At 35.1% G+C, this 13,011-nt stretch overlaps 1 protein-coding gene across 8 annotated transcripts; it reads left to right on the forward strand.

Moving 5' to 3' along the window:
* The first annotated feature begins 138 nt into the window (after positions 1-138).
* Positions 139-12,954, forward strand: LOC141899262 (uncharacterized). Of its 8 annotated transcripts, XM_074785452.1 has the most exons (24): positions 153-276; positions 798-854; positions 1,493-1,515; positions 1,927-2,072; positions 2,374-2,635; positions 2,867-2,896; positions 3,999-4,442; positions 4,918-5,093; positions 5,248-5,379; positions 5,904-6,057; positions 6,157-6,254; positions 6,338-6,536; positions 6,684-6,821; positions 7,190-7,309; positions 7,548-7,670; positions 7,818-7,940; positions 8,157-8,276; positions 8,755-8,877; positions 8,959-9,081; positions 9,172-9,402; positions 10,085-10,220; positions 10,311-10,469; positions 10,871-11,108; positions 11,846-12,954. In XM_074785452.1, the coding sequence occupies exons 3-24, from the start codon at positions 1,498-1,500 to the stop codon at positions 11,955-11,957; spliced, it is 3,405 nt and encodes a 1,134-aa protein (XP_074641553.1). In that variant the 5' UTR covers positions 153-276; positions 798-854; positions 1,493-1,497; the 3' UTR covers positions 11,958-12,954. The 8 variants fall into 8 exon arrangements, with proteins under 8 accessions (XP_074641552.1, XP_074641557.1, XP_074641554.1 ...); XM_074785454.1 differs by lacking the exon at positions 1,493-1,515; XM_074785451.1 differs by lacking the exons at positions 798-854; positions 1,493-1,515 and having other exon boundaries at positions 139-276.
* The last annotated feature ends 57 nt before the right edge of the window (positions 12,955-13,011 follow it).

The following is a 13,011-nucleotide window of genomic DNA, read 5'->3' on the forward strand; positions in this document are numbered from 1 at the left end:
AATACTGAGGGTTGATTAAATAACCAACTTAACCCGACGTAACCCGAATACGAATGTGAACTGTTAACCCCAGTGTGGTAAGGAGGTGCTGCCATCTTGCGTTCACTATTGGCGTTGTTGTAGCAACGGTAGTGTAGCGCGACACAGGTGCATGTGAAAATTCAACATGTGAAGTGTCAGTTTTTGACAGGACTGGTGCCACCATTGAAAACAGGTTATCTCTGCAAGTGACATGAATGAAAGATCAAACAGAAGATGCCTAAACAAGGAAGACGTGTGAGTTCAAAAAGATAACCCTCTACTATTTTTCCTATCATTTTAAAACCAACATTCCAATCCGTATGTATTGACAAAAAGCACAACATTTGATTGATTGTGTAACTAATTTCAACCGAGGGAGGAAATGTTTAGAATTTGATAACCAACACCAAACACCAATATTCATTTGTTGATAGTGAAGGATTGCTGCCACAAAAAAACATAGTCGAAGTCAGTGGCGCCCCCTCCCACGTCCCACCTATGGGGGCCTGGATTTTAAACCCCTGCGGCCTAGGCGTAACTGAAAATGCTCACAACTGTAATAAAAATCTAAGGCTTAACCTTTCAAATGGATTAAAATCATTGTTGAAAAAATGTAAGTTAATTGGGCTAATGACATGAATTTGACAAAAATATGCCCTCCAATTCGAGTAAGCATCCCACGCAACAGGCCTGCGAACGTAGGGCTTATATGATTATTTTTGCTTTAAAACTGTTTCTTAAATTTATCTATTCGTTTAGTTCTTTTCTGTATTTAGGGTGTCAATTCAAAAGCTTGAATTAGCGTAGGTTCCCACGGGTTGTTTGAAAACAAGGTATCAAATTTTGCTCACTCTTATGTTCTATTGCTCCTATGTGACCATTAACTAGAATTTCACCGGTGACGATTTGATGCACTGCCTAAATTTGCTTGACAAAAATTCTTTTGAAATGACTTGATTTGTTCACTGCTCGAGATATTATGCACTGCTTGCCTTATGTTATGGGGATTTAGTGATTGTCTTATGGTTGGGAATTTGTTTTTAACAAATGAATTTAACAAATTCCCATTTCTTCTCTTGTATTCTTTCTGTTAAGGGCCACTAGTTTTTTATGAAAATAACTCCTTTTCTTCTGTAATTTTCAAATTGACTAAAATCACAACCTCAGTGTTATTACGTACTTACTGGTATCTCATTATAGGCCTATGTTGCTTTGATTGGCAGAATAATCGCCTCAGTCAATTTTTTGAAATTTATTTACAAACCCACTTAAACGTATTCAAATGACACTGGCCTATATTTCATGATAATAATAGAGTTTAAAGAACTTGATATCTGCATTTTACAGTCCTGCATAGAAATTACGCATTTAGATGTGATAATAAAGTTAGACCAGATCATTAAGTTAAATGCACTTGGTGCTGTTAAGTAATTTGTTGGATTTGGAATTCTAAATTAAACTGTTTTTTTAGTCAACATGGTTTGGTGGGATAGGGTAAGTAATGACATAATCATAGCACTTCGAATAATCTATATTATGGAAAATGCACTGCGCAATTAATATGACTAATGGTTATAAGCTCACTAAATGATCACACATTTCATCCCTTGAAATCATGTTTGCATTCCTAATTTGATTTATGGATCTTAAAATCTGAAGAAAAAAGTATGAGGATCATATCAATGACTATGATGTAGGCCTAGGGCCTATGTAAATTTTTCACTTTTTCAATTTTTCATAAGTTCAGACTTTCCTTCAAAGATGCATGAATTTGTAAAATCAAGAATTGGTACTGATAGAAAGTAATGATTCATTTGGGGGAATTCAATGAAACTATTATAATTAGCCCCTTAAATGAAGCTTATAACCCTTTGAATTAAAGTTCATTTGATTTAATTTTTTCAGTTTTCAAGGAATATGTTCGATTACGGAATCATGAACAATTCAGCTACAAACAAATACGCTCCATTCGGAACAAACTACACTCCAAATGTTCGCATGAAAATAGTTGGCGGAAAACATGTGTATGTTCTAGAAAATGCATCTTCCGAGTAAGTTCCATTTTGTATAGCTCTAAGACTACCCAGTTACACCTACTGCTTAGAAATCAAATTTGTATTGAAGTCCATGGTTGAACATTTGTGTTGGCATTCTTCTGTTTAGAATATCATTCATAGATTTACATTCAAATGTTTACTAAACAAAGAAATCTTTAATATCTACCTGGCTTTGTAATGTAAACAGTGTACGCAAGTTCAAGTGTTCAAATGAAATCCTGTGAAAAAGGTTTTCTGTAAATAATTGTAGAATTTTGAATAATGTTGAGATAATCTTTCTTCTAACTGATTCTAGGGACGAAAGTCCACGGAAATTATCTCGAAAGGAAAGCCCTAAACTCTCAGAAACAACATCCACACATACCCCACCAGTGGTAGCACCACCTGTGCAGAAAGATACTCAATCCGATGAGATTAAACCACCCCCAGCACGACGAGTGGTGAGTGAACAATCTCTGGCAGTTGACGTACCCAAACTGAAACTGGCTGCAAAAGAGCAAAGTGACGAACCCGATATAACTTCACCTCGTAAACCCGTTTATTCTAGTGCTCAACCGGTATGCACCTTTTTAACTAACATCGCTGATCTAAGGCTTCTTCGGTGCGAAAATCTATCGTATATTTGTGTAAATGGTCAATATTATTAATATAATATAATAAGTACTCCTCCGAAACAGCCTTGATGAGTAATATTTCAACATTTCATCGTAATATGATAATCATAATGTGTATATCTTAGGCTAGTTATTTTCCTCCCGATCACTTAATTTGTGACCTATGATCTCTAGATTTTTTACAGTGTTAAAACACCTCGTTCTGTAAGTCTAACATAGTTTCTATTCTGCTGAATATGTTCATGATTTTTCTAGTTCCATGAATTATGTATTCATTTGCTCAAGGTCCAGTTGCGTAGTCGTGGTTTTAAGTGCAAAATCATTCTACTTGGTCTAAAGTTTAAATCATCAGTAATTTGAGACAACGCTTATCAAGTCTGCAACTGGGCCGGTGTCTTACAGTCGAACCTTATTAGTACGATGTCCGTGGAAAAATGAAAATTCGTTGACTTACCGAATTTCGTATACCATTTGATAGAAAAAATTCCATAATTTCCTCAAACAAACACCCCATAGTGGAGTTTATTGCATGTGTGGTCAGCACCACCACAAAATAGATAACTCAGACGACCAACTTTAAAAAAGGGGGAGCTCATTATGCTCATTTTTATCATAGAAATGAATAGAAGATGACAAAAATGTTACATTGTGTTACCGGGAGTTTTGTATTAACGTGATCGTACTGAGCAAACATTTTTATAGGAAAATGCTATAAGAAAAGCAGGGAATTCTTAGTATCATCGTATTACTGAGGTTTTCGTTGTAAGCCGAATCATATTAACGAGGTTCGACTGTATTTCTATTTACTGTAGCTGTGAAACCATTTTTGAGGTTTTCAACTTTTTGGCTTCTTAGTCTTACTATATTGGCCACTGAATTGTTCTTCAACTATACAAACATGTACCGGGAGAATCTTTGCCCTGGTGCAATTGAAAATTTCATGAAATTGTTTATTAAGACAATATTAGCTATAGGAGAGACCAGTTTATTATTTTGTAAATAGCAACCCATTCAGCTCATACAGGACTTATTGATTTTCACTGCTTCGATGAATGAACCAAACAAACTATGAAATTCCAGTTGAAACGTGCCTATTCGAAATCAAAGAAATTCTTAATGCCAGGCTTTTCAGTCATAGGCGCTGTAATCTCATATTGCAGTCAACTCCTCAGCACCAAAATATCTTTAATATCCCTAGAAAATTTAATGATATTTGTTCCCTGTAAATGAAAAATTATTCCAAAATGTCAAGAATGTTGATAAAGCTTTAATGAACAGTTTTCTTATGATTTTTCTCTTTCATCAGGATTACGCAAATTCTCATCGTCACGATTATACGGGTACAAAACTACATAACGGAATCCTGAACCAGAATTCAGTGCTGCCACCTATATCGACGTTCAGTCCGACGTATCAACCGATGTCAGAGGTATTGCGACAAGAGAACGGCGACGGGTCGGAAGCCGTCTGCCACGGTCCGAATCGCGCGTACACGCCGAGTATTTCCGATCAGATTCCGGATGAAACGGATTTATATCACTTGTTACCGAGGGATCGGTATCTGCCGAAAGAACCTATAGTGCTCAATAAAGGCGAAGAACTACGACTTGCGGAGCTAATCCATCGTGAGTTGCATCGAATCGATCGACAAAAATTAAAGGACATCTACATCGATTTAACACACGGTGATGGCAGGCTTACCGGATTCGTGCCTTTTGAAAATCTTAGTATGGCTTTCACGAAAAATCAGGTGTGCATTCTTGTCAATTGGCAGTTCTGTCACGTAAAGCAAGCTTAACCACAGTCGGATTTTGTGCCAAACAGAACTTACTTCGGGTAGTCCATATCACATATCCCATTCATGTGAATAAAACTTCAGATAAACCTGATCTAGAGAGACCAGGTTTCACTCAATGGAGTTTGTGGTGCTAATAACTTCAATTTCTTGGCATAAATTTCAGTTCATTAATTCTCACGTTTCAAGCGTTTGTTAATGATAGCAACGCTAACGTTAGTCTCATTCAATAAATACAATGTGTGGGAACCAACATAGACATAGTCTTGCCTACATAAACTCACTGTGGCTTCACTTAAAACCGGGAATACATACTTTCACTTGTTGATTTGCTAGATTAGGACATTACTGTGGGCACAAATACCTTTGATTCTGCTGTGTTTGGAATGAATTTAGAATCTCTTAATAATACTAATTCTATTACGTTCAGGTATATGTCAACCCGAGATTACTCCGATTGCTGGGTTCTATGTTCTTGAATCCGAAGGAGAGAAGTTCAATAAATTATGAGAAGGTATTATCGTACATTGACGGTGGATTAAAGTATTCGAATCCAATGGCTTATCGACAAGAAGGAAATTCACCCGGAACAAATCGATCCAGAAAGTAAGTTCTCGTAATCCATGTATTTCCACTGTCCAATTTGATTCTGTATTCGCTTGATTGAGTTTTGAATCCTGTTATCTTAGAAGCATTTCATTTATATTTCACCCCAACACATTTGTTAAGTTTTGTGTGTCCACCTCTTATATTTTGCTAGTGGGAATCAAAAGCCACTTCCACCATATGCATGGGATGCCAACCCTAATCACCCTCCAAGGCCCGAAGGTTTATTACACCAAGGTCATGGTTATTACAAGGTGGATCCTCCATATGGACAACACACTTCAAGGTACATATATTTTGATATGTATATATTAATATGTAATAATGCTGATGATTTTCTGTATTTAATTCACAGAAGGTAATCTTTTATGCAAAATTATTCAATGAAGCTTGGAAATATTTTTTTCAAAATTGATAAAAGTTTTGTTTATGATAGGTTTGTTCACATTGCTGCACAATTTTTCAGTTTTGATCCACTGCAAGATTCACTAGCTGAAAAGTTTCCTCTTTGGAACAGGTTGTTGTCTATGTAGCACCTCTTTCTCATCAAACCTTTTTCGTTGTGTCACTGGCAGTTTATCATTATACTTTCCTTACCCTTTTACTGAATTTTTATCTTGGTACTTTCCTTACCCTTTTACTGAATTTTCATCTTGGAAACTCTTTTTTTTCTTTTCAAAAATTTACAACTTGTTTTATTTCAAGATGATAATGCTTCTAGTGAGGGTACAAGAACTGATTACTTTAGTTAAGAATTAATGAATATGGCGATTCAAGAAGTCTTACCGCGCTTGATTTTGAATTTTTTAGTCCTCTTCCACCTATTCGTGACCGAGAAGATGCCAAGTTGCGTCGAGCAGTCGAGTCACAGTTAGTCAATAATATGAACTTTGATATCGAGCATTTGCGGCAAGCTGTAATAGAAGCTGATAGATACTGCCGTGGAACATTGTCAGCTCAACAGGTATTTAATATGTTCAATGGCTCTGTATAGTCTAAATTATTTCGGAATTCAATAAACAGGTGTCTCGACGAACTGGTTTTTATTTTCAATGTTTTCTAGATGAAGGATATATCTTGGATGTGTGGACTGCCTTTACAGGAAAATATACTTGATCGTATCATAAATAGATGTGATCATAAAGGACTAGGTCAATATGTGTAAGTATCTGTGAGTTCATCATTGTGTTATTCAAATCATTAGTTCAGGATTATATAGAAATATTTTATGCTTTTGGTCATAGATGGCAGCAGTTTTTGGATTATATAGAGAAAGTGACTCCAACACGAACTGGTATGTTTATTCCGACGAGTAAACGACCACTGGAGTACGCTATCGAGCGCCCTACACCCGGTCCAAATTGGCCTCTACCAGAAGGAGTTGCACCGCTTCATTCACATAGAGGGCGAGAGATCAAAGTACCTCGTGAAGAACCAAAAAAGGTATTTTTTATCACATGCTTTACTTGCACATATATGAAAAATTGTTTCTTTATTTGCATGATTTTATGTTTATAGTCCTAAGTCTCTTATGTTAGGATTCCTGGGATAAACCTGTTGTAAATCTTATGTTGTTTTGTGTTTTTGCAGGCGAAATCAGTTTCACCTCCATTACCAACACCCCCTGCTCCCCCGGCTCAACCATTTGCACCCCCTATTGATATTGGTCGACAAAAACGAATCGATGAGTTAGAACACCAACTGAAACAACTTGAAAGTGGTTACACGGTAAGAATCATACTTTACTCGGTGCTACTGTTCAAGAAAATTTATATGTTGAAACAGTTCCCTAGTTGTTAGGTGAATTTAACTCAATGTTAAAATTGGTTCATTTCTGATGTTTTACCGTGGAGTCATATTTTAACTGGAAACTATGGGACCAGTTCTGTTTTCTGTTTCTACAGAAGTTTGACTCATTATTAGCTAATACCGGTACTATCATCTTTCACGAATCAGATTTTATCAAAGATTTGTGTTCATTTTTCATACTATTTATATCAACAAAATGTTTGCGCTGCTGTGTTGTCTTCTGTGAGGGACTAAAAAAGCATTTTAGCTAAAAATGTTTTTAACCACGTGTAACTGAATCAATATAGGAATTAAAGAAGAATGTGTCTAATGAACGTAAAGCTAACAATGAAAAACGTGAACAAATTCGACAACAAATGATCGATAGTCTCGAGACACAAATAGGAGACTTAGACACGAAATATCAGGTATTGTTTCTGTTGCAATTATGTTTTCTGTTCTGCATTGTTGTTCTCTTTATTTCTTATGGTTTGCCAATGTCCATCTAGAGTTCTGATATGTTATATGAATAATAAATGAAATTCTTGAATAATAACGGTAACAGGCACCGGTACTTTTCAGCTACCGTTTTCAGCTACCGGGTGATTTCTTGAAAATTTGATAATTGTTTGAATATTTCTATACAAGTCAGTATCAATTGTTTAGGATCTTAAAAAGGAACAGAAGCAAAAACTGGCTGCAAACCAAGTGAAAAAACAACACGATTTACAAGAACAAGCGATTAGTTCATTGGAAAGTCAGATACATAATATTGAAGCTAAACATGAGGTATAGCTGTGCACTAATATAATTGTTTGTGCATTTATGGAAGTAATGTTTGGAACTAAACCTTTTTACAACCATTTAATAGAACTAAAAAGTGCAGTGATTGTGGAATTGAACTAATTGGTCGATCTTTGCCGATTTTTTTGTCAGAAACTAAAAAATGAACGAGACCAAAATGAAGCCTTAGGCCAGTTAAATGAGCATGATTTTGCTCATAAACAACTTATCGAAAAATTGGAGGCTCAACTCCATACTCTTAACAACAGATATCAGGTAAACTGAAATGTCTCACTCTTTTGATGCAGTGTCTTAAATTTTTACATGCACTAACTTTTTTCTAAATTCACATATTGATTATTATGTGTGTGTATACACTGATCAACACTGGTTTTGATTGTGTTATGATAATTTAAAAACATAGTATTTCAAGTTGTTGCAAATGCAAATTGATACAAACTAAATGCTAAAGATTAAGGGAATTGTTATTAGGATTTGAGTAATAGCCGAGAGTTGGAAGAAGAACTGATGTTTACAATCAGTCCTAGGGAAAAAAATCAAGCTATTGCAGACCTGGAAACTCAAATTCGTGATCTTGATTCCAAATATAAGGTACATTAGTATTGTCTCTTTTAAGTCCCTTCATCCTTCCTCACTATTTTATGATTCATCTACGTACCGCAATCATAAAAACGATTTGCTTGCTTTTGTCCTCAGTGTCTTCCTTTCTGATTCCTTTTCATTCATTGATCAGTAGAAATTATCTTGAATCATGAGAAAGACTCGATTTGAAAAACTAGTTACATCTATCACTTTCGTGTTAGGATCTTAAAAATAACATTCGCAATCAAAAGGTTTATGCCTATGCTAAAGAACAAGAGGATAAATATCTTAACACTGCCAGAAAATTAGAAGGCCAACTTCACAATTTGCAAGAGAAATACCAGGTAGATAGATGCATAAAATTATCCATGATAATGCTTTTTGAGTGGATGAGTAGAATATTGTGATGTCTGAACACACAAAGCTAATCATGATTTTGTTTTGCTCGGAAGTAGAGCCAAAATATATTTATTCACTTGTTTGTTAGGATATGAAATCCGATCTGGTAAATGCAAATTCAATGGGCTATGCCAAGCAGCAGGAAGATACGTATATAATCAGTGCACGAAACTTGGAACAACATGTTAATCAGCTTGAGGAACAGTACGAGGTAGTTCCGAATCGAGCTTAAAATTCATTTACTGACGCATTAATAGAAAATAAGAAAACAGTTTGATTTTCCTGTAAACAGAGCTTAAAAAATGATCAGAAACGTCAAAAAGAAAAAGAACAACAGCGTCAAGCAGAGTCTCTCCACCAACAAACTGTTCAAAAAATAGAGAATCAATTGAAGAGTCTTCATTCAAAATATGAGGTATGATACCTCAAATACCTTGAAGAGTATTAAAGAAATTATATCGCTAATCTACATACTAATCATTAAAACTGCCATGAATAAATCTAGGGCTTGAAAAAGAAAGGAAAGAGAAAAAAGAAATTAGGCCAGTCGGAGAATCATAAGCGGATGGTTCGTGGAATTGAAGATCAAATTGAGATTCTCGAATTGAAATACGAGGACTTGAAAAGAGAGAAAATCCATCAGGAAAATCTTGACGAAATCCGCGCTGAGGAATCATACCATCCGATATATTCCACATTAGAATCTCATTTAATTGATTTACAATCCAAATATCAGGTATATCCGTCGATGCCTAGTCGCTGAAATATGTACGGTAGCTTAGCTGCATCGGGTCGGGTTAATTAATATTATATATAATGCAGGTTAAGTTGTTGCTTGGATATTCGTTATTAGTGCTGGTGACGTGTTGGTGGAGGTTGACTGTTTAATTCATTATAGTATGTTCATTACAGAATAGCTTATTAAAATTTTACCCAACATTTATTAATTCTACCGGTATATTTTATGATATTGTTATGATATCTTTATATTATAAGACATTAATATCACCGTTTGCTTTATTTTTCTTACACAGGTATTGTCACATATTGATATTGCTTTTTACCAGCAGCAATGTCTCTTATTAGAAATGTTGTTAGCTCGTGTTTCGTTATGCAATGCTTCATTTCAGATACGCTTTTTGTATTCGTCAGGAGCCAGATTCAATTTGACTGCAGAGTTACCGGTATACTAACTCGCAATATTGTGGAACTGGCTCCAAATATATTGTATTGAATGTACCGGTGTAATGTGCATACCAATACTCATTACTGCACTCCTGAGATATCTGCCACTTCATTGTGTTGTTGCTTTCTTGATCTTGATTATAGTACTGCGTGGACCGCGTATTCGCGTATTGGTGACGCAAGGAAAAAAGCTTTCTACTGATAAAATGTGTCGACTTGCGGTATATTTTCAGGATACAAAGAAGCGATTGTTACATACCCAACGTTACGGTCCCGATCAAAATATAGATCCACTGGAAAATATACCGTGGTTTCAGCGATTTGTTCGTTTAGCCGATGCCTTATACAAAAACGATGTTGATAATTGCGGTTAGTTCCTTGCCTACATTTTATGCTGTAATTCATTAAATCTCATCTCTGTTTACTGGCAATTTCTGCCGTTGTTGCTGTGATTTTCAGGGTATCTAAAAACCGATGAAGTGCGGTGGTTAACTGATGAATATAATGATGTCTACAGTTTACATATACCAAATGAGATGATACAAGAAGCGATGCAACGTACCCGTCGTGACAATATGATAGATATTGCTCAATATGTCGACATTCTTGGCATGAATGGTAAGAAATCAATGTAATCAATCCAGGAGTTTACTCTTTTGCCTACCCATACCTGGCTTGAATACCTTCATGTGTCCCCAGTATATTAACGTCTATCACTTCTCGTTATCACTGATGATATGTTGTGGTTTACAGGTCCGAGTGATATGAAGTTTTACTGATGCGTACATTTGGATTATAATGTAATTTTGAAGTCGATTTGATTTTAGATTTCTGAAGAACTTTAGATGATTTTCTCCAATAGACTTTACCATATTAACCCTGTATCCTTGCATTTATGTGGATCTATATTCAACAATCTTCATCCAACCTTCCCGGACCATTTCATATTTATGTAGTATTTACTAACAGTTCTCGTTCAAAATGCAACTTTCATGTAATTATCCTGCATTTTTCATTAGCGAAGGAGTATTTTGAGAGATTTCGTGGAACACCTGTTGATCTCATACCAGTAGACCTGGTACAGATACAGTCAGAACCTACCCCACCGCGACCGCAACCACCAGTTGTAAAGCCAATGCCACAACCACCTCCCATACCGCAACCTCGTCCATCTAAACCACCTCAACGACCACCTCCTATATTCGAGAGGACTCACTCTGCATCTCAGTGGTCTACAGAATATAGGCAATCCTATGTGTATGTACCATATAGCATCATAGATTTGTTATACATATGTATGCTTTTAAAGGTTGTGGTGGTACAGGGCTTAGTTCCACAGTTGTGGGATGGCTTCTCAAAGAAGAAATTGTAATCATTTCAATTTTTGGAATTTAAAAGTCAGCCGCGACTATGGAATTAGTTTTAGCTTCAGATATTATATGCCAGTTTAAGTGATGTGCTTGTCAAATATTTTCTTTATATAGATATTTTGTAGCCATTTCTGTAGTGATTTTTCATCACATGTATCCCATACTAATTTCCTGTGTACAATAACTAATAAGTAGCTATCTGCTTGTTTATGTATGTTTACGTTATCAGTACAGTCTTTATTCATGAATGTTATATAATTATCTCTCTATTAATGCTCAATCAGGAGACAAAACTGTTTCTTTAAAAGGTATAAATTAATATACTCTTTTAGTTAATACTGCTTTTTTGTGGTGGTACGTAGTATATAGTCGTAGTTGTGCAGTAGAATCCTGGTCCCAGTTCCAGAGTTCAAGATTAAATTTGAACTCATCAGAGTTTCAAATTTTAACTGATGCATTGAACTGGAACCAGAGCCCAATTTCACAAAAAAAAACCGTATATTTGGTTTAGTTTCTATTAGTTATGTATGTGAAAAGAATGAACAAAAATGATTAAATCTGAAATTCTTAGGCATACAATTTTGCAAAAGAAGGCCCAGCATTAAAATCATTAATTTCTTTTAGGAAACGGGTTGGCGAAAGGCCAGAAATGGTTACCCCGAGAGAACATGGAAACCCACTGAAGTTTCATTGGACCGACCATGAGGAGAGAGAAGGGAACATTCTGCCGGGATGACACGTTTAAATGCTTTTCCTCGCCAAAAATAAAAAATGTCTATTGTGATGTTATTGACTCTAATCATTTGTGAAGCGAAATCAAAGTCCATTGATATACATTTGATATTTGTATAACGTAGTAGTTTTACATGAACCTTTTTAAATTGAATTTATTTTTTTACTTTCTATAATTTTATGTCTATCAATAATCTAAGGTTCTATTCTTTCCGTCCATTATTTTGTTAGAGGTAATATATTTTTATATTGTATTGTTCTGATAATGTCTCTAGTCTCTACTTAAAACTGGTGATGTAACCAGCGGTTATGTTTTCCTATAGTTTATAACTCTATATAATGTAAATACGTATGAAATATACTCCCAATCGGGAAGCTAGGTACAATGTTCCTTGTTAATCTTAATACCTGGGGAAGTCATTTGAATTTAAGATATATTTTTTCTGAAATCGTGATATTTGCCAAAAAGCTTCTTGAATGAATATGACTTGCAATTACTCTTGAGTTTATCAATGACGTGATCACAAATCATGATGAAATTAATTACTTCTATCAGGTGATAGTCGTTTGTTAAAAAGAATCAAAATTTTATAATCGGATAGACATGAAATGAATAAAAAATTAGTTACTTTAGAATAATATAAAATCAGTTCATCTCATTTGGTTTGGATTTACTGAGGCTTTAAGGACAATCGTCCAAAGAAGGAGGTCATAGAAAGAATTGATAGAGATTTAGGTTATTTATTGCTATATATTGATATACTGGTACAAAACAAATGATTTTCAGTGTATCATCACAAACGACCACAATGAGGAAATCCCTTCTCAAATGATTTCGAACTACAGACTGTGGGTACCGGTACCTTGTTTTATTGGTATGTAACAACATGAACAAATTCAAAATGACGGAAAAGTACCCGAAATTCCGTTTATTGACCAGTTTAACTATATACATGTATCTAGGATACTATGAAATCTAGTTGTATATTGCCGCTTGAAATTAACAGTGAATTATAATGATCACAATATAGCTTTATATACGTTTGGGTGACATGAAA

This window comes from Tubulanus polymorphus, chromosome 2 (assembly GCF_964204645.1).
Source record: "Tubulanus polymorphus chromosome 2, tnTubPoly1.2, whole genome shotgun sequence".
NCBI lineage: Eukaryota > Metazoa > Nemertea > Palaeonemertea > Tubulaniformes > Tubulanidae > Tubulanus > Tubulanus polymorphus.

Coding starts and splice junctions, on each gene's coding strand:
- LOC141899262 (XM_074785451.1), top strand. CDS start 256: ATGCCTAAACAAGGAAGACGT. Junction 2,073..2,373: donor CTAGAAAATGCATCTTCCGA/GTAAGTTCCATT, acceptor AACTGATTCTAG/GGACGAAAGTCCACGGAAAT. Junction 8,878..8,958: donor AGCTTGAGGAACAGTACGAG/GTAGTTCCGAAT, acceptor TCCTGTAAACAG/AGCTTAAAAAATGATCAGAA.